This window comes from Hyla sarda, chromosome 4 (assembly GCF_029499605.1).
Source record: "Hyla sarda isolate aHylSar1 chromosome 4, aHylSar1.hap1, whole genome shotgun sequence".
In the NCBI taxonomy this organism is placed as follows: Eukaryota; Metazoa; Chordata; class Amphibia; order Anura; family Hylidae; genus Hyla; species Hyla sarda.
In genome coordinates this window covers 67,410,463-67,438,339 of record NC_079192.1, presented here as the reverse complement: position 1 = coordinate 67,438,339, position 27,877 = coordinate 67,410,463, and the positions used below count along the sequence as shown (strand labels likewise).

General features: G+C 42.9%; 1 protein-coding gene across 8 annotated transcripts in view; it reads right to left on the bottom strand.

The window, feature by feature from the left end:
* The window catches only part of POLM (DNA polymerase mu), a 97,666-nt gene that overhangs the window by 33,215 nt on the left and 36,574 nt on the right, over positions 1–27,877 (bottom strand). For all 8 annotated transcript variants that reach the window (XM_056571311.1, XM_056571310.1, XM_056571317.1 and 5 more), the window contains 2 exons: positions 19,377–19,569; positions 10,225–10,329 (listed from right to left, as the gene is read on the bottom strand). In XM_056571311.1, the coding sequence (XP_056427286.1) occupies positions 10,225–10,329; positions 19,377–19,569 (298 nt within the window). The remainder of the gene's footprint in view (positions 1–10,224; positions 10,330–19,376; positions 19,570–27,877) is intronic.

Sequence of the window (27,877 nt, the reverse complement as noted above, 5' to 3'; positions counted from 1 at the left end):
ATGCGAAACTATATTGTTTTCATATGCAGGACTCAATCAATCTCCATAAATCATCAATACATTGTTTTAAGGCTACCATAATTATAACTGCATCTCTTTCATATTTTTACAGTGTGAGTAAGACATACCTGATAAAATTAGGGTATACCATTGAGAATTTACATGTGTGTGCCAACTAGGGGTATTAAGCGTTCTATAATTTTATTTTAAAGTGCACAACCATAGGGCCCTGCGGTTTGTGCTATATTCAATTTTATACGGTTATACTGTCAATTTTATACTTACATTTTAAAATAAATCCTACAGATTTAAGATTGGTCCAATGAGTCGGCATTTTTTTTCCCGAAGTGGATCAGACATCCTATAATACATCTATTTTGGAAAAGGTGGTGTGCTGAGGACTGAAAAATCTTTTTTCACTTTATTCAATTTTTCTTTTCTCTTCTGGGTGAGAGAACCTTTCAGTTAGCCTCGCATATTGACTACTGTAAGCTGCACAAACAGTATTTCATTTCTTACGATCTCTAGATCTAGTTGGGAGAAGTGCACAACAGCACGCTTCACTCCCCGCCTTAGGGCTTAGCCCATATGATTGCAGGGAATGAGCTCCATAGACTTATAGTAGAGCAAGTCACCTGCAATGAGACAGAAAGAGCACCTAGACCTATCTGCATGTCATGTCATAAGTTTTAAAATGTCAGTAACGCTTTAAACAGGCAGTGCAGCAACATATTCATGAGATATCCATAGGATACACAACAAACCACTGTTTAGTAATGGTCGAAGAAATGGAACCCCTACTAAATTAACAAAAAAGAGGGTCCCTCTGTCCCCCTGTTCCTGTAATACCGGGGAATAGTTAAAGAGAACCTCTCACGATTTTGTTAAATGTTATAATCCTCCCAGTTCACTGTCCCTATCATGATAAACCACCCCCTGCATATATTTTTTATAATTTTTTAGTTTTCTACGTTGATATTGCTCTGTGTTTTCTGCTCAGTCACAGTCACAGACTGGGAAAGGGCATTACCCAGCAGGCATGACATCATCTGAAGCCATACAGGGGAGAACTTCCTCCCTCACTCTGCTACACATAGCTCAGAGCAGTTCAGTGTGTGAGATGAGCTATGATTGACTAAGGCTGCACCCCCCCCCCCTTCAGCATTTCCTGATTTTGGACTTCTGCCAGGCCAGCATGAGTCCAAAGTCTGTGCAAAAGATGGGGGAAAACGTGCTCTGGACAAGTAAAGAGACTCCTAGTGACAGCTTTTTTAAACACAAATAAAACATAGAATATTTTTTTTTCTTATACTGTATATTTTTATTTGCATTTTCAAAATTTTACAAGCATGGTCAAAGGGCATGCCCTGAGTAGAAAAACATGAACATGGGACAGTTAAAGTAATGACTGAAAGACACAAAGTGCTTAAAATCCCAAGTACGAAGCAAGAACATCCAACCCACCCTATGGTGAAATCCCCTCCTCAGAACCCTATCAAAGGAGGTGGGGATGCATTCCCCAGACAGGTCTTATAACCGTGATTTAAGGAAGGCCATAACTTTACAATAAGAGAGATAATGACCCCTCCCCAGTCCATACTGGTCAGAAAATTCTGAGAAAGTGAGATAGCGAGGTTCAGAGGTGTGGAAGAGATGACTAGTCTGTAGAATTTCGGCTGCAAGCCACTGCACATAGGGTCTACTATCCCTCCCCTGGGGGAACTCCGGGTGAGACCATAGTGCCATGTGCTTGGAAAGAAGAAAAGGGAGTTGAATCAGAGCCCGACAGTCCAGCCCAGTCCCCCTTTCTCTTTCAGAAGCATCAGTTTGCAGAGAACGATTCGCAGCTTCCTATTAGCCCAGATACATTTTGTAAAAGCCGTAATCAGAAATTGGATGTCTGTTCGCTTTAACAGATAACAGAGAAAAGGGAAAAAAGGCACACGCACCCCTAGTGAATTACTGTTGGATACTTGGCACGTACAAATAAAGAAATACACTTACCAATTGCTGGTACGCTGAGGGCAAAAACCATGTAGCGTTTAAATAGATAGTGCTCTGTAAGCAGCCTAGATCCTCTGGTCAGGTCCTCGCTCACCGGTTTACAATAATAGCAGGAAAAACAGAGCAAAATGGATCTTCAGCAGGTTTAATTCCAGTGTCAAATGGAGGTGACTAGAATCATGGATGTAGCATTACAAAAGGTGTATTAGGCACAACAAAACACGTTTCTTGCCCAAAAAGGGCACTTCATCAGGCAATGTGCATGTACAAGCAACAAACAAAGATTAAATAGACAGTCCTTATGTCAATTCAAAGGTTTAGCTAATCACGCTATATAGAGTAACTCACTACATCTTGAGTAGCCTTAGATCAAAGTTAGAACCATAAATATTACAAAAAACGTCATATGAAATTATAGGTTACACAGGTTAAAACCTCAACATAGATATATAGTAAGTAGCGTAATAGTCCCTCTGCGATCTGTAAAAACAATGCATGAGCTGATATGTGTACTCATAGCAAAGGATGTAAGTTAATGAATTAAAGTGCTATGTATACCATAGTGTAGCTAGCAGTAGGCAAAGTCAACTGGAGCGGGCGGAGCTTCTGCACTGACGTCAGCGCCGCTTATGAATACTCATCCCCCCTCCCTCCAGTTAGGAAGAGAGGGAGAACTGGAGGGAGGGGGATGAATATTCATAAGCGGCGCTGACGTCTGTGCAGAAGCCCCGCCCGCGCCAGTTACAGCAAGATATACACATAGAATAAAACCACAATTGCAGGCGAACGGTCGGGCAGATCCGGGTAAGGTAGGGCTCGTTTTAATCAGAGTCTCCCACACTATCCACGAGTACTGTGGATAGTGCGGGAGAAAATATCTGACAGTTTTCCTTTAAATAGGCTATGTGACTATATTTATACCATGAGTTTATATATGTTTTTTAGTTGTTTTTTTGATCATTTTAGTATTATCTTCTACTATCTATTACCAACTGTGGTACCGTGGTTTCAGTATTCCCTACCGATTCTCTAATTTTCCCCTTGTCATAGCATATCGCTGGGATTATCTGTATTGTGGCCGTTACTTAGCGCACCTACCATATTATATCTACTAGCGCTACCAGTGCTACTACTAGTGTATCTATTTAAGATCTTAACCAGTGATTACTTTTTTACCTCCCCTATTCTATACTAACTTGGGGAATATTATGCAGCACCCTTCTATTGTCATGCCTATTTAGTCCATGCTCTTGCACAATTTTAATTATAGTTCTGCCTTATACTAGCCGTGCTACTACTATGTAGCGCTTCTTCCATGTGTAGTGCCAGATATGAGCCATACAGTCATTAGCTAGCGCTCTGGCATGTCCATCACTGTAACTCTGCCTTACTCTAGCCACGTTACTATAATGTAGCGCCCTGTATCTTACCTCTGTAGCTTTGGAGCATCATTTAAATCCCCACAGTGGTCCTGGGATTAACCGGTAATCTGTGGAGATAACACAGTAACATCCACCATCGCAGGTTCGGCCCCTGTTTGTATGTTTACTGACACCACAGCCTACTGCTAACTATGCTATGGTATACATAGCACTTTCATTCACTAGCTTACTACGGCCACTGCGTTCAGTAGCCAATCCTCTGCTATGACTACACGTACCAGCTCATGCATTGTTTTTACAGACCACTGAGGGACTATTACGCTACTTCCTATATATATCTATGTTGAGGTTTTATAATATTTATGGTTCTAACTTTGATCTAAGGCTACTCAAGATGTAGCGAGTTACTCTGAATAGTGTGATTAGCGTAACCTTGATTTTAGTCACCTCCATTTGACACTAATTGCGCTTGGTGAAGATCCAGTTTTCTCTCTGTTTTTGCCTCTACTGTTCTTTTTAACAGCACTGGGATAGTCTGCATCGGGTAAAGTAATTTTGAGAAACGTAATATTTTTATTAGGTGGCAGTGGGCCAACAATGGGAGTGGTAGAGGGGTTCAGCGACAGAGCTCATCTGCAATCTTATGCAGCAGAGGTGGGAAGTTGAGGGAGTAAAGAGATGAGGGATACCTACCCACCCAAATGCCCAAGTATTTGAAGCACACCTGTGTAACAGTAAGGTCAACCGGTAAGGCCCCTCTATTTAAAGCATGGTAAGGCATATGCAAATCAAGCAAGACACTTTTAGCTACAGCTTGATACTAACCCAAACTCATTCAGATACTAGAAGATTCTACTGAGGTCCCTTTGTGGATTGGCTCGAAAAAACAGTAGTTAATCAACAAAAAGAGCGTGGGACACTTCAAACCCTCTGACCCGAATCCTTTCCTTGTCCCGAGCCTCGAGAAGAGCTCTGGAGAATGGTTCAATGGCTAGATTAAATAGGAGAGGGGATAGTGGGCAGCCTTGACGCGTGCCCTTCTGGGGGTGGAAGGGCTCAAAGAGAAACCCAGTGATATGAATTCGGGCCACCGGGAACTTGTAAAGGGCCCTAAGGTAGGTCACAAAAGGTCCCCCAAAGCCGGAGAACCTCCCAGAGCCATGCCCATTGGACATTGTCAAATGCCTTTTCAGCATCTATGGACAAAATTGCCACTGTGGAATGGTCCTGAGGGTAAAGTTGAACATCATCCAACACCGCCAACACAGTGCGTATGTGAGATACCGCAGAACGTCACTTGATCAAACCAACCTGAACTGGGGAAATGAGCCGAGGCATCAAAGCCAATCTATCAGCTAATATTTTAGAAATGATCTCGAGATCAACATTGATCAATGAGATGGGACGATAGCTCCCCGGAGACAACAGGTCCTTCCACGGTTTAGGCAATAACTTGACATACGTTGTGTTGGAGGTAGGTGGAATGAATGCCCCCGTCAAGCAAGAGTCGTACAGGGAGAGCAGTGTAGGCGCTATCTCTGACTGTAGAATCTAAAAGTCTCCGGAGTACCTGTCCGAGCCTGAAGTTTTACTAGACTGCAGCCCCTTAATTACCCTATCTAGTTCTTCCCGCTGTATTGGGCAACCCAAAAAGGCCCTCTCATCAGCTGTCAGGGAAGGGAGGAAACTGTCAGTTAACCAGTTCCCAGAGGAGACATCTCCAGAGGGAAGGTGAGCATAGAGATCTCGAAAATAATGTCACTGACCTTTTTTGGATCACGGTGGAGGTGACCAGAGTGGTCTTTAACCTCTTAAGGATGGCAGGCGTATCCATACGCCCCCGTTTTAAAGTCCTTAAGGACTGAGGGCGTATGGATACGCCCGTGGGAATTCCGGTTACCATGGAAACCGCCCGCTCTGCCCACCCCTGGATGTCGGGCAGAACGGGGGAGAAGATGGCGGCCGGTACCTGTAAAGAAGATGTGGCGGGGACCGGCGATCATCGGTGGCATCAGCGGCACAGGTAGGGAGGCGACGGCGTGGAGCATCAAGGAAGGTGGCAGTAAAGCGATCTTTACTGCTGCCTTCCTAGTGGTTACCAGACTGCAACTCCCAGCATGCCCAGACAGCCAAAGGCATCCTGGGAGTTGTAGTTTTGCAACATCTGGAGGGTCACAGTTTGGAGACCACTATTACAGTGGTGCCCAAACAGTAGACCTCCTGATGTTGCAAAGCTACAACTCTCAGCATGCCTAGACTGCCCAGGCATGCTAGGAGTTGTAGTTCTGTAACATCTGTCCCTTCAGATTTTGCAACTTTCATGAACATTTTGAAAATTGCTGCTATACTTTGAAGCCCTCTGTTTTCAAAAAGTAAAAATATGTCCATTTTATGATGCCAACATAAAGTGGACATATTGTATGTGTGAATCAATATAAAAGTTATTTGGAATATCCATTTTCCTTACAAGCAGAGAGTTTCAAAGTTAGAAAATTCAAAATTTTCATAAAATTTTGGGATTTTTCACCAAGAAAGGATGCAAGTAACAACAAAAATTTACCACTAAAATAAAGTAGAATATGTCACGAAAAAAAATCACAGAATCAGAATAATCGGTAAAAGCATCTCAGAGTTATTAATGCATAAAGTGACAGTGGTCATATTGCAAAAAAGGGCTCAGTCCTTAAGGGGTTAAAGGGCCAGGATGTTATTAGGGAAGGCACCTTTGGCAAATCTTGGCAGCAACCTACCCGGCTTGTTGCGGAAGAGGGAAGCCTCAAAATGAGACCGTTTCAAGTTGTCTCGTTTGGCCAACCTGGTATCATAGGATGCCTTAGCCGTGAACTAAGCTCGTTTAGTATGTTCATTCGGCGTAGCAATAAAAAACGTGTATGCTTGCTGAAAAGAGGAGCCCAGGAGCTTGAGTGGAGTAGCAAATTTTCTTTTTTAGGGAGCTGGTGAACGCCATAATCCATCCACATAAGACCACCTTTGCAGTGTCCCAATACAATTGGCTATTGCTGACATGACCAGCATTATCCCCAGAAAATTCCAACCACCACCCTTTGAGCATGGCCTGGAACTGTTCATCTTTTGCCAGACTAGAGGGAAATCTCCAGAGAAAATCTGTGCCACGAGTAACAGAGTCCATAAGATGAAACAACAGGGGGGCATGGTCAGATATTACCAAATCTTCAAGGGAGACAAGGTCAACCCTGGGGATTAGGGAGTCAGGCAGGAAGCAATAGTCTAGATGTGACCATAAGTCAAGAGCATGTGAATAATTGCTATACTCCCTTCCCTCAGGGTGCACCGTTCTCCAAGCATCAGTCAGGCCCAGTCCAGTCTCCCATTGTTCCAGTACTGCGTCATGTTGTCGTAAGAGGGGCTGCGTCAGTCTATTACTCCGGCGATCCTCCGATGAGAGCATCACCATATTAAAATCCCCAGCTACAATCTTATTTGGGGTCGGGGTAGAGGCTAATCTTCCAGCTAAATCATCCAGGAAGGGGCCCTGGCCGGTGTTCAGACCATAAATGTTAGCAATCTCAAAGTCATCTGAAAAGTTTTTTGGATGGACACTACAAAATCTCCCTGAAGAGATTGAGAGCAACTCATAAGTGAGAGACTTGTGGAATAGGATGAGTACCAAAGCCTTCCAATCTACCGCCGGGGACCATTCCACCCTTCCCACCCACCACTTGCACATTCGGCCAAAATCTCCCTCTACCAGATGGGTCTCCTGTAGGTGAGCAATATCTGGGGACAGACGTTTAAGGTGCCTTAAAACCATGCTGCGCTTGTGTGGGGACCTCAACACCTTAACATTCCAGGACACTATCCGCATGTCCTAGCAAAGGAACAGACATAAGAACTGAGCTGTACTTACGGCCATCAAAACATAATCAAAACATCCCTCCCCGGAAAACCTTTCCCTCCCCCACCCCCTCAACCAACCATGAACAATCCCTCGGTCACAGTGGGTGAGTCCCGTCTCCCTTCGGGGTTGATGTAGACTCCTTGCCCTACAGACTCCCATTCTTCCAAAGTGTAAGGGTAATAACCACTAAAGGACAAATCCTAACACTATTTATATATATATATATATATATATATATATATATATATTTATATATTATATATATATATTATATATATATATATCCCCCTCCCCCTTTCTCTCAGGTGGAGTTTTAAATGCCCAGCAGAGGTGAGTGGATAGTTGAGTGTTAGGCTCAGAATTTGTGCTAGGTTCCCATCCTAAATGAGGCCACCTCCCCGTGGTGGATGGGGGGACACGTTTTGATCAAAAAGTGCGCTAAGAGCCTCAATTTTTTTGACCAATGTGTGCTGCTGCAATCCTTTTTTTATATGTGTATATGTATATATATATATATATATATATATATATATATATATATATAGACTATAGGAAAATCCTAAACTCAGTCATTAGGGACCTATGGACCTCCCTCCTATCTACCCCCTATCCCGGCTATTATGGACCTAAAGTAAGGAGAGGGATGAGAAGTATAGCAACCCAGCCCTCGCCCCCTCCCCCTCGTGCATCATAAGCAGAAGGTCCTAGGACCTGTACAATCAGGACCCGACCATGTGAACCGCCCCAGAATCCACCCACTTAAGGGCCCCATTGAAAACACATCATGAAACTGGACAAAACCTAGATAAAACAGATCATATAGCCGCGTAGCAATAATCGGTCAGGCATAGCAGGAAACATAAGGCAAACACACCATAAAGAGTATGAACCATAAATATAAATGCTTTTTTTTTTTTTTTTGGGGGGGGTAGACTTGTGTAATATCTTTCCCCCCAATCAGGTCCCCCCCCTACCAAAAACACTGCACTGCACCCAACCAAAAGGCTCAAGATGAATGTTGAACCAGGAACCGATTCATTATAGCCACTAGGTGAATGGTGTGCCATGTAATAGGGCCATTACTATAGGGATACTCAGGTGAAGATGCTCCAGTCCATCAAGTCTTGCAGGAGTTCCAGGGGATGGTGATATGCCGAACATTGAAAGCACCGGAGAGCTGGCAACAGGGCAAGCTATGACCCATACTCAGGGAATGAAGGATGCAGGGACCCACAAAATGCACGCTGACATCATGGTGGGGGAGAGGACCGGCAGTCTCGGCGTTCCAAAGGAGGTGATCCTCTGTTACCTTGCCCCCGAAGGGGAGGAGATGGATGGCATAGCAAGTGAGGCCCGCGGGGACAGAGATGTCGTCAGCTGTCCAGAAGACAGCGGGGGCAAGTCCTCATCCCTCCTGGGAGGCGAGAAGGGTAGAAGATGCAGATCAGAGGCGGTTTCATCTAGAGTGAGGTAAGTAGCCGCCATGCCCTATGGAAAAAAGACCTTGAGTATCGCTGGATACATTAAAGCAAACCGAGTCCCTTTGTTGTGTAAAGCTGTACAAATCGGGGCAAACAGCTTGCGGCGTCTAGCCACCTCAGCTGAAAAGTCGCCAAAAATGAGAAACTTTGCGCCATCAATTATGAGATCGTCTCGCCTGAGCCGACTTGTCGTATGGCCGACTTGTCTTGGAAGTCCAGATATTTGGTATTGACCTGGCGGGGATGGTTGTGGGTTGTTATGCAGACCGGAGCCCCCTGTTCAGAGCCCCCACAGAGTCTGGGTTCCACTTTGCAGGGCTGAGGCAAGCCCAGCATTTTGGGGATAAGGAATTCACACTGGTGAAAGAGGTCCGTAGCAGGGACCGACTCCAGCACCCCGACAATACGGAGGTTGCTATGCCGGGACCCTGTCCCACAATCGCTTGCAATCTGATTCCAGGGTGGCAATACCCTGTCTTCCACAGCTGAGTGACGGGCGTCTTGTTGGGAGACTGTCTGCTGCAGATTCTGGAGGGTGGATTGAATAGTGGCCACAAGAGTCTCCTTCACCCTGTCCGCAATGCGATCCACCACAGCAGCTGCTAGGGTATCATAGTTAATGTTCGGGAGCTCCGAGGGTTCATCGCCCACCACCAGGCTGGAGAGCCAGGGAACCGGAGACGAGGCTCTGCAGAAGGCCGGAAAAGACGCCATGCTGGAGCGGCCACTTCTGCCACGAGGTGTGCGCACAAGATCCTTATGCCCTTTGTTCCAGCCCATAAGGATGAAGTAACGATCCATGCAGTGTCCCCACCACTTGTAGATTAAATACCTGGTCACCAAGGATTAATTGCGGGTAAGCAGGGTTCAATATGCGGTGGAGGGCCGGGAGCTGGTGTCCCATGCCACCTTACACCATGGCGCCGGAACCGGAAGTCTTCACTTTTTTTTTTTTTTAAACAAAGTACATTTTTTATTCACCATAAGGAGAGCAATAGTAAAAAATCATTTTAATGAGAGTGCCCATTAAAAGCATTGGCACTTTCCAATACAAGTCAGGCTAGGTTCATACTGAGGAAATACTGACAGTTAAGTCTGTTAAGAGATTATGCAAGTAAATTTCAGTGCAGCATTGCTATCAATAGGATTCCACTGCACATTACGGAATGTCAGAATTCCACCAACAAAAGAATAATCTTTGTCGTTTTTTCGGCAGAACCCATGCAGAATGCATTGCAGTCTATGTCTGAACAACAAAGCCAGTCGGCGCAGGACACCTCAACATTTCCAACATAGTTCTAATTAGTTTTTTTTTTTTTATAACAATTCAAATTGAAATTTTTATGACAGAAATACAATATGTACAACATACATTTTTACTTCTACTTACAACCAACCTGCACATATGTTCTTTACATTATAATGAGAAAAAAAAACATATGAAGAAACATACACAGGCAGTAGCACTTTCACTTACTGTAATTTCTGAATTATGATGGGTTAATGGTGTCCGCCGCTGGCAGGCATATGGTGCCACAGTAGAAAGTGCATCTTTGTCTTTGGAAACCTGAGATCCTAAAATCTACAAGATAACAAAAGGTGAAATAGAAAGTAATGTTTGTGCTATATGCAAAGTAGCTCTTCTCTGAAAGGAAAATAACTTTTTGCAACTATGCAAATGCTAGGTCCTAAGTTTTTGCACTGTCACCAAACAGAGCAAAAACTGGGTTGACCTGACATAAATTTACTTAAAAAGGCTGTATTCACACACACCGGACCCACTACATATTTGAAGTTGTTGTAAAATGCGCAAATCCGGATTTTACAAGGCAGATCGTATGTATTTTTGATTGGCATGTCAATAAAGTGATTACCTTGAAAAATCCGTAACGTCAGATCTGCAGCGGATCAGGTGTGTGTGAATATGCTCTTAACGGCATTATGGTTCCTTCATTCTAAAGATTACCAGGGATCACAGCAGCTGAACCCCCACAATCAGCAAGTCATAGCAATGTGAACAATCTAACTACATGAAAAATACTACTTCCATGTGGTTACACACTAAAGCTCCCATTGAAGTTAGGATAGTGACAGGAGCTACATCTGCTCTTTGACTATAGACCACCAAAGGGTGATCCAAAAATTACCCTAAGTGACTGCACGGAATCATCTGTGCTAACACTTAGTCTCATGCGAGCCCGGGACTAGGTGTTGGCGCAGATGATTCTGCACAGCATTGAAGCCCTATGCAGTTTTCTTACCGGAGAATTCGCTAAGTACTAGCGCAAGTATCACTGTGCAACGCATCATATACACTTGAGCCAATGAGGGCTATTAGGATCGCAATTTCTTCTAAGTGCTGACGCAGATGTCATGGTGCAGCACGTCATGTGGAGGTATTTACCCATCAAAAGCCCTGTGACATGAGAGATTTGATTTGTCAGGATATAGGCACAATAATAGGAGCGTCTGAGTGTCAGTAATCCGGAGAAGATGCGGATTGGATGAATGAGTCAGCAACCAATCAGGACCTCATACTCCCTATCTCATGATGTTACCATGGGAAGTTTAAAAAAAAAAAACTTTTCGGCATCTTTACTCTCAGTGCCCTGTGTCCTCTTGAAAAAGCTACGTGCAATAGCAAAACATGTCGAGGGGGGCTGAGAACTGATTTTAAGATAGTGCTCACTCCTTTCTGCATGGTACACTGCAGGTACATGCAGAGTTTACTGTCACACATAGCCTAAGGAAGTCCATTTGGCTCCTAATATTCATGGCAACAGGAGCACATTGCACTGTATTTTTAAGTTTTTTCTGGGTTATTTTGTGTGACAATTTAAAGGGGTACATCTTTTATCCAAAGTCATCCTTTGGATAGGGGATAAGATGTCTGATTGTGGGGGTCCTGCAGCTAGGGACGATGATTGCTCCGTTTCTTAGGACTCCTGATCCCAGGGTCGGAGTATCATGACAGAGCAGTCGCACCCTCCCATAGGCTTGCATTGAGGGGGCAGGGTGTGACGTGACAAGGGGGCGGAGTCGTGACATCACGATACTCCGGCCCCGGTTTCACGATTCTTCAGACACGGAGCGATCATTGCTTTGTGCAGCTGAGACAGGTGGGTGCTGCATGCCAGTGGCGGGACCCCCGCGATCAGACATCTTATCCCCTATCCTTTGGATAGGGGATAAGATATCTTTGGGCCGGAGTACCCCTTTAATAAAGATATTAGGTGTTGTACATATGGGAAATAGGGTAATGTTTGAATCCCGCTTTGGTGGTCTATAAGTAAATTGACTGATCCTACCCACCATATATTGGTCTCTATCGATATAGTTGTACATCTGCTCTTTGGACTATTAGAAACAGGTAAACTCTAAGCAAGTTCAGGGGCAGGGGTTTTTAACCTTTGTGTTTCATGTTACTAATAGTGTTAACCCCTTAAGCGCTCAGGGTTTTTCCGTTTTTGCACTTTAGTTTTTTCCTCCTTACCTTAAAAAAAAAAATCATAATTCTTTCAATGTTGCACCTAATAATCCATATAATGGCTTCGTAATGACATCAGTCATTTTACCCAAAAATCTACTGCGAAGCGGAAAAGAAAATAATTGAGCGACAAATTTGAAGGAAAAACACAATTTTCAAAATTTTAGTGCTTCCGTTTCTATGCAGTACATTTTTTGGTAAAAATGACACCTTATCTTTTTTCTGTAGTTCCATATGATTAAAATGATACCCTACTTATAAAGGTTTGATTTTCTCGTACTTCTGGAAAAAAAAATCATAACTACAAGCACAAAAATAATACATTTAAAATTGTCATCTTCTGACCCCTATACGGGGCGGTATGATGGCTCATTTTTTGCGCCGTCATCTGAAGTTTTTATCGGTACCATTTTTGTATTGATCGGACTTTTTGATTAATTTTTATTCATTTTTTCATGATATAAAAATTGACCAAAAATACGCTATTTTGGACTTTGGAATTTTTTTGCACGTACGCCATTGACCGTGCGGTTTAATTAACAATATATTTTTATAATTCGGACACTTCCGCACACAGCGATACCACATGTTTATTTTTATTTACAATTTTTTTTTTTTAATGGGAAAAGGGGGGGGGGGGGGGGGGTGTGATTCGAACTTTTATTAGGGAAGGGATTAAATGATCTTTATTAACTTTTTTTTTTTGCAATGCTATAGCCCCATAGGGGGGTATAACACTACACACACGGATTTTTACATTGATTAATGGTTTCTTATAGGAAACCATTGATCAATGATTCTGCTGCTTGACTGCTCATGCCTGGATCTCAGGCACGGAGCAGTCATTCGCTGATCGGACACACAGGAGGAAGGTAGGGGCCCTTCTTGTGTGCTCCAGTTGTTCAGGAAACCGCGAGAGTAGTTTACTTTCACTTTAGACGTGGCGATCAACTTTGAACGCCGTGGAAAAAGGGTTATTAGCGCGGCACCCAGCCGTTGCCCGACCCGCTAAGACGTTATAAAAAGGGAGCGGACTCAGGCGCACAGGTACGCCTTGCTTCCTTAAGAGGTTAAACTCTGACAGATGGTGCTGTCATGGTGGCAAAAGGCAAATATAAAAAGGTAGAATTTATACAGTCATGGCCGTAAATGTTGGCAACCCTGAAATTTTTCAAGAAAATTTTGTATTTCTCACAGAAAAGGATTGCAGTAACACATGTTTTGCTATACACATGTTTATTCCCTTTGTGTGTATTGGAACTAAACCAAAAAAGGGAGGAAAAAAAAGCAAATTGGACATAATGTCATACCAAACTCCAAAAATGGGCCGGACAAAATTATTGGCACCCTTAACTTAATATTTGGTTGCACACCCTTTGGAAAAAAATTACTGAAATCAGTCGCTACACCTCTCAGCCGGAATGTTGGACCACTCTTCCTGCTCCAGGTGTCTCTTATTGGAAGGCGCCTTTTCCCAACAGCAATTAAGATCTCTCCACAGGTGTTCAATAGGATTTAGATCTGGACTCATTGCTGGCCACTTCAGAACTCTCCAGCGCTTTGTTGCCATCCATTTATGGGTGCTTTTTGACGTATATTTGGGGTCATTGTCCTGCTGGAAGACCCAAGATCTCGGACGCAAACCCAGCTTCCTGACCCTGGGCTGTACAGTGCGACCCAAAACCCGTTGGTAATCCTCAGATTTCATGATGCCTTGTACACATTCAAGGCACCCAGTGCCAGAGGCAGCAAAATAACCCCAAAACATAATTGAACCTCCACCATATTTCACTGTAGGTACTGTGTTCTTTTCTTTGTAGGCCTCATTCCGTTTTCGGTAAACAGTAGAATGATTTGCTTTACCAAAAAGCTCTATCTTGGTCTCATCTGTCCACAAGACATTTTCCCAGAAAGATTTTGACTTACTCAAGTTCATTTTGGCAAAATGTAGTCTTGCTTTTTTATGTCTCTGTCAGCAGTGGGGTCCTCCTGGGTCTCCTGCCATAGCGTTTCATTTCATTTAAATGTTGATGGATAGTTTGTGCCGACACTGATGCTCCCTGAGCCTGCAGGATAGCTTGAATATCTTTGGAACTTGTTTGGGGCTGCTTATCCACCATCCGGACTATCCTGCGTTGACATCTTTCATACATTCTTCTCTTCCGTCCACACCCAGGGAGATTAGCTACAGTGCTATGGGTTGCAAACTTCTTGATAATGTTGCGCACTGTGGACAAAGGCAAATCTAGATCTCTGGAGATGGACTTGTAACCTTGAGATGGTTGATTTTTTTCCCAAAATTTTGGTTTTCAAGTCCTCAGACAGTTCTCCTTTCCTCTTTCTGTTGTCCATGCTTAGTGTGGCACACACAGACACACAATGCAAAGACTAAGTGAACCTCTCTCCTTTTTATCTGCTTTCAGGTGTGATTTTTATATTCGTAGCACAAAAAGAAGAAAGTTCCACTAAAACATCGATTTATTGGTTATTCAGCAGCATAAAATATCCCGCATGGATAGAGTTCACCACACACCACCTGGCCAGTGATTCACAGCAAATGGACGCGTTTTGAGCGCATGCGCGCTCTTGATCACCATAACACCTGTGCTCAACCTCCTCCCTTTATGCAAAGCAAAAGGGGGGAGGAGATCCCGTTTAAGACATATCAACAAATGTATAAAATTATTTCATCACACGGACAGGTATAAAAGTTAAAACCAAAGAAAAAACAAAACATGAACCGCAGATGTGAGAGAAAAAATGCGGTGCACGTTTATGACATTGGAGTAAATGTAAATATTATGCTCATGTATATCAGTGGATGAGGCATATGAAGAAAAGACACACAAGATGTGTAGTGTATGCAGATGGTGTGCAGATGGTGTTGCACTTGCATGTAGCTAAAATTGAATAAATTAAATTATGAACTATACAATATAGAAAAAATAGAAAAAATGCTCACATGGAAAAGAATGTGAATATGGTTCAATAATGATACATGAATTCCTTTCTCTTGTTCAATCCATGTGGTGTTCTCGTTTGCAGCACAAACTGCCAATACGCTTCGCGGCTCAGAAGCCTGCGCTGCAGATCCCCACCACGCGTTTTTTGAAATAGTTTTTCAATAGCATACATTCTGAAACTACTGACGCTGGCATTGTGTGTTTCCCTAAAGTGCATGGACGCTCCGGATTTGTTTCGATTAATGTTCGTGCTGGTTACATCACTGAGGTGTTCCCGAATTCTGGTCTTTAATTTACGGGTTGTGCATCCTATGTATCTTAGATTGCAGGTGACACACTCAATGCTGTAAACCATGTTGGTGGAGTTGCAATTTAAATGTTGTTTAATTTTATGTATACTGTTGTCTGCTGAATTTTTTAATTCTTTGCATACCTGGGCCACTCCACATTTGTAGAAACCAACACAGTCCAACCACCTGTTCACACTTGGCGTTTCTGTTGTTACTAAACTGGGGGATAGTTTATCCCTAAGTGTGGCCGCTCTCTTTGATACCACTGACAGTCCAGATGCCAGAATTTTGGATATTTTTTCATCATCTTTTAGTAGGTGTAGGTGTTTGTAGATTTTTTTTATGGTTCTGAATTGTGGACTGTAAGTGATAGCCAAAACTGGTCTGGCAGTAAATTCTCCAAAATTGTGTTTTCTGCTCAGATTAGTTCCAACCTTTTCTTTGGGTCTCACAAGACTGGAGCGTTTCTTGCTATCCACTATGCTCTTGGCTCTGTTCAGACTGGCCTGTTTGTAACCCCGCTTAATCAGACGATTTTCTAACATCTGTCCCTGTATTGAGTATGTAGTCTGTGAAGTGCAATTCCGCTTCAGCCTTGTGAGCTCCCCTATAGGTATTGCTCGAATGGTTTGAGGGGGATGATTGCTATCAGCCCTCAAAACAGTATTCCCTGATATGGGTTTTCTATAAGTTTCAGTCTGAATCTGTTGGTCTACAACACCTGTCATTTTTAGATCCAAAAAATTTGTGGTGTTGGAATCTGCATGAAAAGTGAATTTTAAATTAAAATCGTTATTATTGAGATAACTTATGAACAGTGGTATGGAGGACATATCACCCCTCCAAATGAGGAGGAGATCATCTATGAATCTCCCATACCACTGCACACAACCAGAAAAACAATTGTGGGTGGAAAAAATATGGAGTTCCTCCCAATAAGACATGGTGAGATTTGCCAAAGAGGGGGAGTGTTTTGCCCCCATTGAGACTCCACTGCACTGAATGTAAAATTCTTTGTCAAAATAGAAAAAGTTGTGGGTCATCAAAAACCAAGTGACCTGCTTGATGTACTCACATAGGTCCTTAGTGTAATCACTATGGCATTCCAAATGATGTTCTAAGGCTTTGAGTGCAACAGACCATGGTATACATGTGTAAAGCGACACAACGTCGCAAGTTAGCCAACACCAGTTGGATTGCCATTTGAGTGATTCCAGGTCACTTAATACATCTCTCGAATTTTTTAAATATCCCGGGACTCTTTGAACCAAGGGTTCACTTTTCATGCAGATTCCAACACCACAAATTTTTTGGATCTAAAAATGACAGGTGTTGTAGACCAACAGATTCAGACTGAAACTTATAGAAAACCCATATCAGGGAATACTGTTTTGAGGGCTGATAGCAATCATCCCCCTCAAACCATTCGAGCAATACCTATAGGGGAGCTCACAAGGCTGAAGCGGAATTGCACTTCACAGACTACATACTCAATACAGGGACAGATGTTAGAAAATCGTCTGATTAAGCGGGGTTACAAACAGGCCAGTCTGAACAGAGCCAAGAGCATAGTGGATAGCAAGAAACGCTCCAGTCTTGTGAGACCCAAAGAAAAGGTTGGAACTAATCTGAGCAGAAAACACAATTTTGGAGAATTTACTGCCAGACCAGTTTTGGCTATCACTTACAGTCCACAATTCAGAACCATAAAAAAAATCTACAAACACCTACACCTACTAAAAGATGATGAAAAAATATCCAAAATTCTGGCATCTGGACTGTCAGTGGTATCAAAGAGAGCGGCCACACTTAGGGATAAACTATCCCCCAGTTTAGTAACAGAAACGCCAAGTGTGAACAGGTGGTTGGACTGTGTTGGTTTCTACAAATGTGGAGCAACACGGTGCAAAGCCTGTGGAGTGGCCCAGGTATGCAAAGAATTTAAAAATTCAGCAGACAACAGTATACATAAAATTAAACATTTAAATTGCAACTCCACCAACATGGTTTACATCATTGAGTGTGTCACCTGCAATCTAAGATACATAGGATGCACAACCCGTAAATTAAAGACCAGAATTCGGGAACACCTCAGTGATGTAACCAGCACGAACATTAATCGAAACAAATCCGGAGCGTCCATGCACTTTAGGGAAACACACAATGCCAGCGTTAGTAGTTTCAGAATGTATGCTATTGAAAAACTATTTCAAAAAACGTGTGGTGGGGATCTGCAGCGCAGGCTTCTGAGCCGCGAAGCGTATTGGCATTTTGTGCTGCAAACGAGAACACCACATGGATTGAACAAGAGAAAGGAATTCATGTATCATTATTGAACCATATTCACATTCTTTTCCATGTGAGCATTTTTTCTATATTGTATAGTTCATAATTTAATTTATTCAATTTTAGCTACATGCAAGTGCAACACCATCTGCACACCATCTGCATACACTACACATCTTGTGTGTCTTTTCTTCATATGCCTCATCCACTGATATACATGAGCATAATATTTACATTTACTCCAATGTCATAAACGTGCACCGCATTTTTTCTCTCACATCTGCGGTTCATGTTTTGTTTTTTCTTTGGTTTTAACTTTTATACCTGTCCGTGTGATGAAATAATTTTAGACATTTGTTGATATGTCTTAAACGGGATCTCCTCCCCCCTTTTGCTTTGCATAAAGGGAGGAGGTTGAGCACAGGTGTTATGTGATCAAGAGCGCGCATGCGCTCAAAACGCGTCGATTTGCTGTGAATCACTGGCCAGGTGGTGTGTGGTGAACTCTATCCATGCGGGATATTTTATGCTGCTGAATAAGCAATAAATCGATGTTTTAGTGGAATTGCTGGATCGACTTTCTTCTTTTTGTGCTACGTGTATCAAGCCGGGCCAGGCTGAGGATCCGTGCAAGACCAGTGGGAGGTGAGCTGAAGATTACTATCTTTCCTTCTCGGTGATTTTTATATTGCCTACACCTGTTACTTGCCCCAGGTGAGCTTAAAGGAGCATCACATGCTTGAAACAATCTTATTTATCCACAATTTTGAAAGGGTGCCAATAATTTTGTCCAGCCCATTTTTGGAGTTTGGTGTGACATTATGTTCAATTTGCTTTTTTTCCTCCTTTTTTGGTTTAGTTCCAATACACACAAAGGGAATAAACATGTGTATAGCAAAACATGTGTTACTGCAATCCTTTTCTGTGAGAAATACTTCATTTTCTTGAGAAATTTCAGGGGTGACAACATTCACGTCCATGACTGTACTTCTCGCTGGTTCCACTTCTGGCTTTAAATAAAAAAAATAGCAGTGTAAAACCACCCTCAATCTTATCTCCCAACTGCATGCCCAGCAGAGCCAAAGAATTATGGGGAAATCAGGAGAGCGCGCTGGCGCATAAACGTGAGTATTCGGCTGTTTCCTAAGTAAAAGCAAATAGAGCTGCCATATAGTGTACATAGCAGAGCTATGGCTATTTGTATAATATAGGGCTGGATTTACACATACCGTATATGGGGGAGATTTATTAAAACCTGTGCAGAGGATAAGTTGACCAGTTTCCCATAGCAACCAGATTGCTATGAAGCCATCTGATTGGTTGCTATGGGCAACTGGTCAACTTTTCCTGCCGTAGAAATCTGCCGCTATGAGCAGACACACAGAGCTGGGAGCTCACTCTGCAGTCTCTCTGTGACTGATGTCGGCGCATCCGCAGCATGAAATACGCTGTGGAGGCACCCTGTGCTACAATGCCCTAAATCTTCCCATTATAGTTTCTTCTGTGTTGGGTCCACTCCTGGGTTTGGCTACAAATACTCAGCAAAACATGTGTGAACTTAGCCTAATGGTGAAAAAGGACACCCAAAATTTAAAACCCTTACCCCTAAACGGTGTGTGGCCTCCACCGGAACAGGTTTTCCTGAACTCATGCTCTCCGTGAACCAGCTAATGTCCAAGATATGTGGAGACATCTGATCTTCAGCACTTTGCATGGGCTTCCCAGTTTTCCTTTCAATCCAACTGAGGACGTCGGTGAAGGAATTTTGCTCTGACACTACATGTGTCACTGCACCGCTGCAATGAGAACAACTTTACTGTCTGAACTAATTCTCTTTGCAGATAAAAGTTTTGTATACATCAGAATTAGTCAGTGTCCCAATATCTGCTAGAACATTACCCGTCATGTATGGCCACATGAAGTAACAATTCTGGAACACACTTACTTATATCTGTGCTGTGTCATTCTGGTTATTCTTTGTGGAAATATATAAATTGGCAAATTGGTGCATCCCCACAAACTGTATCCCAGGGGTCTCTAAACTGTGGACCTCCAGTTAGAGGTTTCACTCCCAGGCTGTCACTCAAACCCGACCCTTTCACTGCATTAGTCTATGGAGTGAAAAAGTCAAACAAAGCAGCTGGCTGGGGAGTGAAGAGTGGTGCTGCACACTTCACATAGGTATAACTTGTGATAGCAGCTGGTATGAGAAGAGAGACCTGGGGCGATCTAAACTTTTGACAAGGTCTGAAGAACATGCAAAAAGTTTATTCAAATGGCGGTAAAATATTCAAACCTATGAGAGAGATGGTAGAAACATTAGAAGCTGAACTAACAATTTGGTACATTGTAAAAAAGAGGAAATGCCATGGGAAAAGTTGTGAAAGACCACAATAGACAACTGGCGTGGATGACTGCAGGATTTTTTCCCTTGGTTAAGAAAATACCCTTAAAGGGTACCTCTCATCAAATAAACTTTTGATATATTTTAGATTAATGAATGTTGAATAACTTTTCAATAGCATGTTAATGAAAAATATGCTTCTTTCTATTGTATTTTTCCCCGATCAGTCCTGTCAGCAAGCATTTCTGACTCATGATAGAGTCCTAAACACTCAGAGCTGCCAGCCTGCTTTGTTCACAGCCAAACAGGCTGTGAACAAAGCAGGCTGGCAGTTCTGAGTGTTCTCCTTTGTGAACAAAGCAGACTGGCAGCTCGTAGTGTTTAGGACTCCAGCATGAGTCTGAAATGCTTGCTGCCAGGGCTGGTAGGGAGACCCCTAGTGGTCATTTCTTCAAAGTGGAAAATTAAATAGAAAGAAGCATATTTTTTAATAACTTGCAATTGTAAAGTTATTCTGCATACATTAATCTATAATATATCAAAAGTTTTTTTTGATGAGAGGTACCCTTTAACATCCTGTAGCCAAATCACTTACACTCTTGAAAAAGTCAGCATATCCTTGTCCAACAGAAAGATCAAGATCAGGCTCTATTTATATGTTATTTCATACACTTCTTTGGTATGGCTTCCTGGCACTGTTGATACCTTTATCTAGGTAGCTGCACCTCTAGATTAATGGAGCAACAGTATCAATCCCGGGAATGTGGAGAAAGTATTTACTGATGGCACAACACTTTGCCTTGCCCCGGATGCTGCCAACCCACACTATGCTGTGATATCTACTAGTCAGTGAGGGCCTCATGGTCAAGTTTCACCTAAGACCTCATAAAGTATAGAGCCGCCCCTGGCCAACATAGCTGCCACATAAGTAACATTTTCTGAACATTTCCCTTTGATGTTTCAATCACAGTTCATCAGGTAAAATGAGAGAGCAAATGTTCAGTTACACTGATACATAAGAAAGCCAATTAAGCAAAGATACTGATAACATAATAGTGCAAATAAAGCAACAAAGATTAACTATGCCTGTTAATATATACAGGATGAAATGATGGACATAATAGACCACACATATAGATAACATTTTTCCCAAGTTGGCTTAAAATCAGGATAAAACGTGTCATACAAGGAGAAGCTGCTACTTGGGTGTTCCACTGGTACTTTCAGAACAGTGTGGTCCGAACAGCAGAGCAGTGCTGCACATGGGGCGGCTCCAGCCATCAGGTCAGCATCCCACGTGCAGAACTACTTCAGCATTTCTTAGGAGTCAGGACAGGTAACAGAATTGGTGAAGGATCAGCGGCATGCGAGTACACTTTCCTCCCACCCTGAGCACTTTTGAATAAGTAAATATGTTGTTAGACTTCCATTTTTATTTCAGGGTTCAACAAAATTGCAATGAGCTGTTTAAGGTTGAGATCGATGGACCCTTGTCTTTTTTTTAAACCATACAAAGTATACTACTATGTTTAAAAGTTAGATAGATAGATAGATTTTTTTCTTACACAGTCCCTCCATTTCGAAAGCCTCCAAAAGGTAATTAAACTAAGAGTAAGGGTCTATTTACACTGCAGAATTTTCGCCTCAAATTAAAGCCCATAGACTTCTATGGTATTACGCACTCCTATTAAAACATCTGAATGTCCCCGCAAGCGGAAATTCTGCCGTGTGAATAGACCCTTATAAATCTAAGGCTGCTATAACATTTGGCAGTTTTTTAACCAAAATAAAAAACAAGAGAGTAATATAAAGGAAGTACTTATACTACTCCTTGCTCATTGATCCAACTCTGGCTTTGGCTGAAAAACGGTCTTGTGTGATGACAGTACTTAGGATGTTAATACTTAGACATAAATACTTTGCAGTCAATGGCTACCTAAAGTCTGGGATTCATGGGCATTGCAAAATGTTGTGTTTCCTGCTCTTCCAGGCCCTTACTGCAGTCACATTTAGTTGCTGCTTGCTTGTAGGCCTTTCTACTTTAGTTTTTTTCCTTAACAAGTAAAAAAGCCGGCTCAGTCAGGTCAGCCATAATAGCCAGAATAATAATATTTTTGTTTTGTTTGTTGATTACTTTAGTCTTGCTCTGTACACTTCAGAATTAATATTGCTCCATCTATCTTCAGTCGCAACAATAAATATCAGTGTCCTAACCATCAAGTCCTACTGGCAACCATATATGTCCTTAGCCTCTGCCATGTGTGACAGATGGTACACTTTGAACCAGGGCTGTGGAGTCGGTAGATAAATGTTCCAACTCTGCAATTTTTTTGTACCTCCGACTCCAACCGTCCTCTGTATTAATATCGAATGTATTAAAGTTTAAGCTAACAATCGGAGTGTACAAGTTTTATAGCCTTAGCTGAATGACAGCAGTTTTTCCAATGGTTTACAGCTTCAGTCTTGAACTATTGATCCTCCATTCCCTTCACTTATACAAGTGTCTTGTCCTGCAGAAAACATATTTCCTTAACCTCTTATCAGTGAGAGGCTAGGTTACCCATGGGTTCCCTGTAACAGCAGGACACAACACTATGGAAATTATAAGTATTACCGCTCCTAATTGTGCGTTGCGTGCCATATAGTGAAGCACATGAAAAGCTTCTTCAAGGTCACTTAACGTGTTTGTTTTGCGGTTACGTGAGGCACTGCATGCATTGGTCTTTATTCTTACAGTAGAGAAGTCATTAATTATAACTTTTTGTGAATTGGGACATTTAAACTTGCTTTCTTTTTTATTCCAATCTAAATTTAGTAGGAGTTGGAGTCGCTGCATTGTTTGCCGACTCCGACTCCAGGTGCCCAAAATTTCGTCCGACTCCCCAGCACTGCTTTGAACGATGAGCCCTTCCTTTCCTTCTTCATACTGTTTTCTTCCCTAAATTCTGGTATAAGTTCATGTTTATTTCATCTGTCCAAAAATGCTTTAACAAAAACCTTTGAGCCGTCAACAAAGCCAATAGATTAGCGGAGGCTATTATAACTTTATGCAGCTATTGACTTCAAAGTATTTGCATCTTAACCCCTTAAGGACCGAGCCCTTTTTCACCTTAAGGACCAGAGCATTTTTTGCAATTCTGACCACTGTCACTTTAAACATTAATAACTCTGGAATGCTTTTAGTTATCATTCTGATTCCGAGATTGTTTTTTCGTGACATATTCTACTTTAACTTAGTGGTAAAATTTGGTGGTATCTTGCATCCTTTCTTGGTGAAAAATCCCCAAATTTGATGAAAAAAATGAAAATTTTGCATTTTTCTAACTTTAAAGCTCTCTGCTTGTAAGGAAAATGGATATTCAAAATAATTTTTTTTGGGTTCACATATACAATATGTCTACTTTATGTTTGCATCATAAAATTTATGAGTTTTTACTTTTGGAAGACACCAGAGGGCTTCAAAGTTCAGCAGCAATTTTACAATTTTTCACAAAATTTTCAAACTCGCTATTTTTCATGGACCAGTTCAGGTTTGAAGTGGATTTGAAGGGTCTTCATATTAGAAATACCCCATAAAAGACCCCATTATAAAAACTACACCCCCCAAAGTATTCAAAATGATATTCAGTAAGTGTATTAACCCTTTAGGTGTTTCACAGGAATAGCAGCAAAATGAAGGAGAAAATTCAAAATCTTCATTTTTTACATTCGCATGTTCTTGTAGACCCAATTTTTGAATTTTTGCAAGGGGTAAAAGGAGAAAATTTTTACTTATATTTGAAACCCAATTTCTCTTGAGTAAGCACATACCTCATATGTCTATGTTAATTGTTCAGTGGGCGCAGTAGAGGGCTCAGAAGGGAAGGAGCGACAAATGGTTTTTGGGGGGCATGTCACCTTTAGGAAGCCCCTATGGTGCCAGGACAGCAAAAAAAAAAAAAAACATGGCATACCATTTTGGAAACTAGACCCCCTCAGGGAACGTAACAAGGGGTAAAGTGAACCTTAATACCCCACAGGTGTTTCACGACTTTTGCATATGTAAAAAAAAAAAATTTTTTTTTTATCTAAAATGCTTGGTTTCCCAAAATTTTTACATTTTTAAAAAGGGTAATAGCAGAAAACACCCCCCAAAATTTGAAGTCCAAGTTCTCCCGATTCAGAAAACACCCCATATGGGGGTGAAAAGTGCTCTGCTGGCGCACTACAGGTCTCAGAAGAGAAGGAGTCACATTTGGCTTTTTGAAAGCAAATTTTGCTCTGGGGGCATGCCGCATTTAGGAAGCCCCTATGGTGCCAGGACAGCAAAAAAAAAAAAAACACATGGCATACCATTTTGGAAACTAGACCCCTCGGGGAACGTAACAAGGGGTAATGTGAACCTTAATACCCTACAGGTGTTTCACGACTTTTGCATATGTGAAAAAATTATTTTATTTTTTTACCTAAAATGCTTGGTTTCCCAAAATTTTTACATTTTTAAAAAGGGTAATAGCAGAAGACACCCCCCAAAATTTGAAGCACAATTTCTCCCGATTCAGAAAACACCCCATATGGGGGTGAGAAGTGCTCTGCTGGCGCACTAAAGGTCTCAGAAGAGAAGGAGTCACATTTGGCTTTTTGAAAGCAAATTTTGCTCTGGGGGCATGCCGCATTTCGGAAGCCCCTATGGTGCCAGGACAGCAAAAAAAAACAAAACATGGCATACCATTTTGGAAACTAGACCCCTCGGGGAACGTAACAAGGGGTTAAGTGAACCTTTATACCCCACAGGTGTTTCATGACTTTTGTATATGTAAAAAAAAAATTTTTTTTTTTTACCTAAAATGCTTGTTTTCCCAAAAATTTTACATTTTTAAAAAAGGTAATAGCAGAAAATCACCCCCAAAATTTGAAGCCCAATTTCTCCCGAGTACGGCGATACCCCATATGTGACCCTAAACTGTTGCCTTGAAATACGACAGGGCTCCAAAGTGAGAGCGCCATGCGCATTTGAGGCCTAAATTAGGGACTTGCATAGGGGTGGACATAGGGGTATTCTACGCCAGTGATTCCCAAACAGGGTGCCTCCAGCTGTTGTAAAACTCCCAGCATGCCTATACAGTCAGTGGCTATCTGGCAATACTGGGAGTAGTTGTTTTGCAACAGCTGGAGGCTCCGTTCTGGAAACAGTGGCGTACCAGACGTTTTTCATTTTTATTGGGGAGGGGGGCTGTGTAGGGGTAAGTGTATATGTAGTGTTTTTTACTTTTTATTTTGTGTTAGTGTAGTGTTTTTAGGGTACAGTCGCACGGGCGGGGTTTTACAGTAGTTTCTCGCTGGCAGCTTGAGCTGCAGCAGAAAAATTTGCCGCAGCTCAAACTTGCTGTAATCCTCCGCCCATGTGAGTGTACCCTGTACGTTCACATTGGGGGGGGAACATCCAGCTGTTGCAAAACTACAACTCCCAGCATGTATGGTCTATCAGTGGATGCTGGGAGTTGTAGTTTTGCAACCGCTGGAGGCTCCGTTTTAGAAACAGTGGCGTACCAGACGTTTTTCATTTTTATTGGGGAGGGGGGCTGTGTAGGGGTATGTGTATATGTAGTGTTTTTTACTTTTTATTTTATTTTGGGTTAGTGTAGTGTAGTGTTTTTAGGGTACGTTCACATGGGGGGGGGGGGAATACCTCCAGCTGTTGCAAAACTACAATTCCCAGCATGTACGGTCTATCAGTGGATGCTGGGAGTTGTAGTTTTGCAACAGCTGGAGACACACAGGTTGTGAAACACCGAGTTTGGTAACAAACTCAGTGTTTTGCAACCAGTGTGCCTTCAGCTGTTGCAAAAGCTACAACCCCCAGCATGTACAGACAGCGGAAGGGCATGCTGGGTCTTTTAGTTATGCAACAGACGGAGGCATACTACATTGGCTGGGGATGCTGAGGATTGTAGTTATGCAACAGCTGGAGACACACTGGTTTGCTACTTAACTCAGTGTGCCTTCAGCTGTTGCAAAACTACAACTCTCAGCAGTCACCGACAGCCAACGGGCATGCTGGGAGTTGTAGTTATGCAACCACCAGATGCACCACTACAACTCCCAGCATGCACTTTAGCTGATTGTGCAAGCTGGGAGTTGTAGTTATACAACAGCTGAAGGTACACTTTTCCATAGAAAGAATGTGCCTCCAGCTGTTGCAAAACTACAAGTCCCAGCATGCTAAGCAACAGCAGGAGGCTGTCACTCACCTCCTGCTGCTGCTCCACGATGCCGCCGCACAGGTCAGTCCCTCGCCGCCACCGTCGCTCCTGGGGCCCCGATCCCAACAGGGACGCCGGGGATCGGGGTCCCCAGCACCCGGGGTCGTCTTCCTGCACCCGCTCACGTCCTCCGGAAGAGGGGCGGAGCGGGTTGCGGGAGTGACACCCGCAGCAGGCACCCTGATTGGTCGGCCGGGAATCCGGCCGACGAATCAGGGCGATCGTGAGGTGGCACCAGTGCCACCTCACCCCTGTTGGCTCTGGCTGTTCGGGGCCGTCTCTGACGGCCCCGATCAGCCAGTAATTCCGGGTCATCGGGTCACTGGAGACCCGATTGACCCGGAATCCGCCGCAGATCGCTGGACTGAATTGTCCAGCGATCTGTGGCAATCGCCGACATGGGGGGTCATAATGACCCCCCTGGGCGATATGCCGGGATGCCTGCTGAACGATTTCAGCAGGCATCGGGGACCGGCTCCGCTCCGGCTAGCGGCGGGGGCCGGAAATGCTCAGGGCGTATCCATACGCCCTCGGTCCTTAAGGACTTGGAAACGGGGGCGTATGGATACGCCCTATGTCCTTAAGGGGTTAAGTATTAGCATCCTTATATTTAGAATTTTAGTTAGTCCCTCCATTTTCACTGGTTATAAGGTAATTGGACAATTAAAAAAATATTTAATGTAGGCAGCAGTATCCCATCTCCAAACCAAGCCTTTCTCTGCTGATAAAGCGAATACAGTGGTCCCTCAACATGATATTAATTGGTTCCAGGAGAACCATCATATGTTGAAACCATCATATGTCTATGTAAAAATGGTAATTGGTTCTGGGGCCTCGGAACCATTGTACGTTGAATACATATCTCTATGGGAAACTGCTAATTGGTTCTGGGATGACCATTGTATGTGGAGTGTATGGGGAGTGTTTAACAAACCAGGGTGCCTCCAGCTGTTGCACAACTACAACTCCCAGCATGCATGTACAGCCATTGACTGTCTGGGCATGCTGAGAGTTATAGTTTTGCAACAGCTGGAGGCACACTGATAGGGAAACATTGATGTATGGGGTGTATAGTGTGTATACGTATTGTATGTAATGTGTGACATCGCATACAGTACTGTACAGTTCTTTAAATACCTTCAGGGGGGACAGAATGTCCTCCATTATGATCCTGCCCACTACAGCTCTATAGGAAAGGAAGGGGAGGGCAGCCAGCAGCTCATTGGATGCCTGCAGCAAGATGCTCCAGGCTATTGGCTATGGCTGCACTGGGGGGCGGGGCTTACACGGAGCTCACAGTGGAAGCCTGCGTGAGTTAGCAGGACAGCATGTGAGTAACAGGAGGCAGAACGGGGCACACGGGGCACATTAAACAACTATCTGTCAGTTGCTGAAGTTGTCAGTGCTGTCAGCTGTTTGTATGATGGCCCCGACACACAGCAGCATCATATGTCGATGCTGCCTTCAACATACGATGGGCTCTGAGAGGCCATCATATGTTGAAATGATCATATGTCG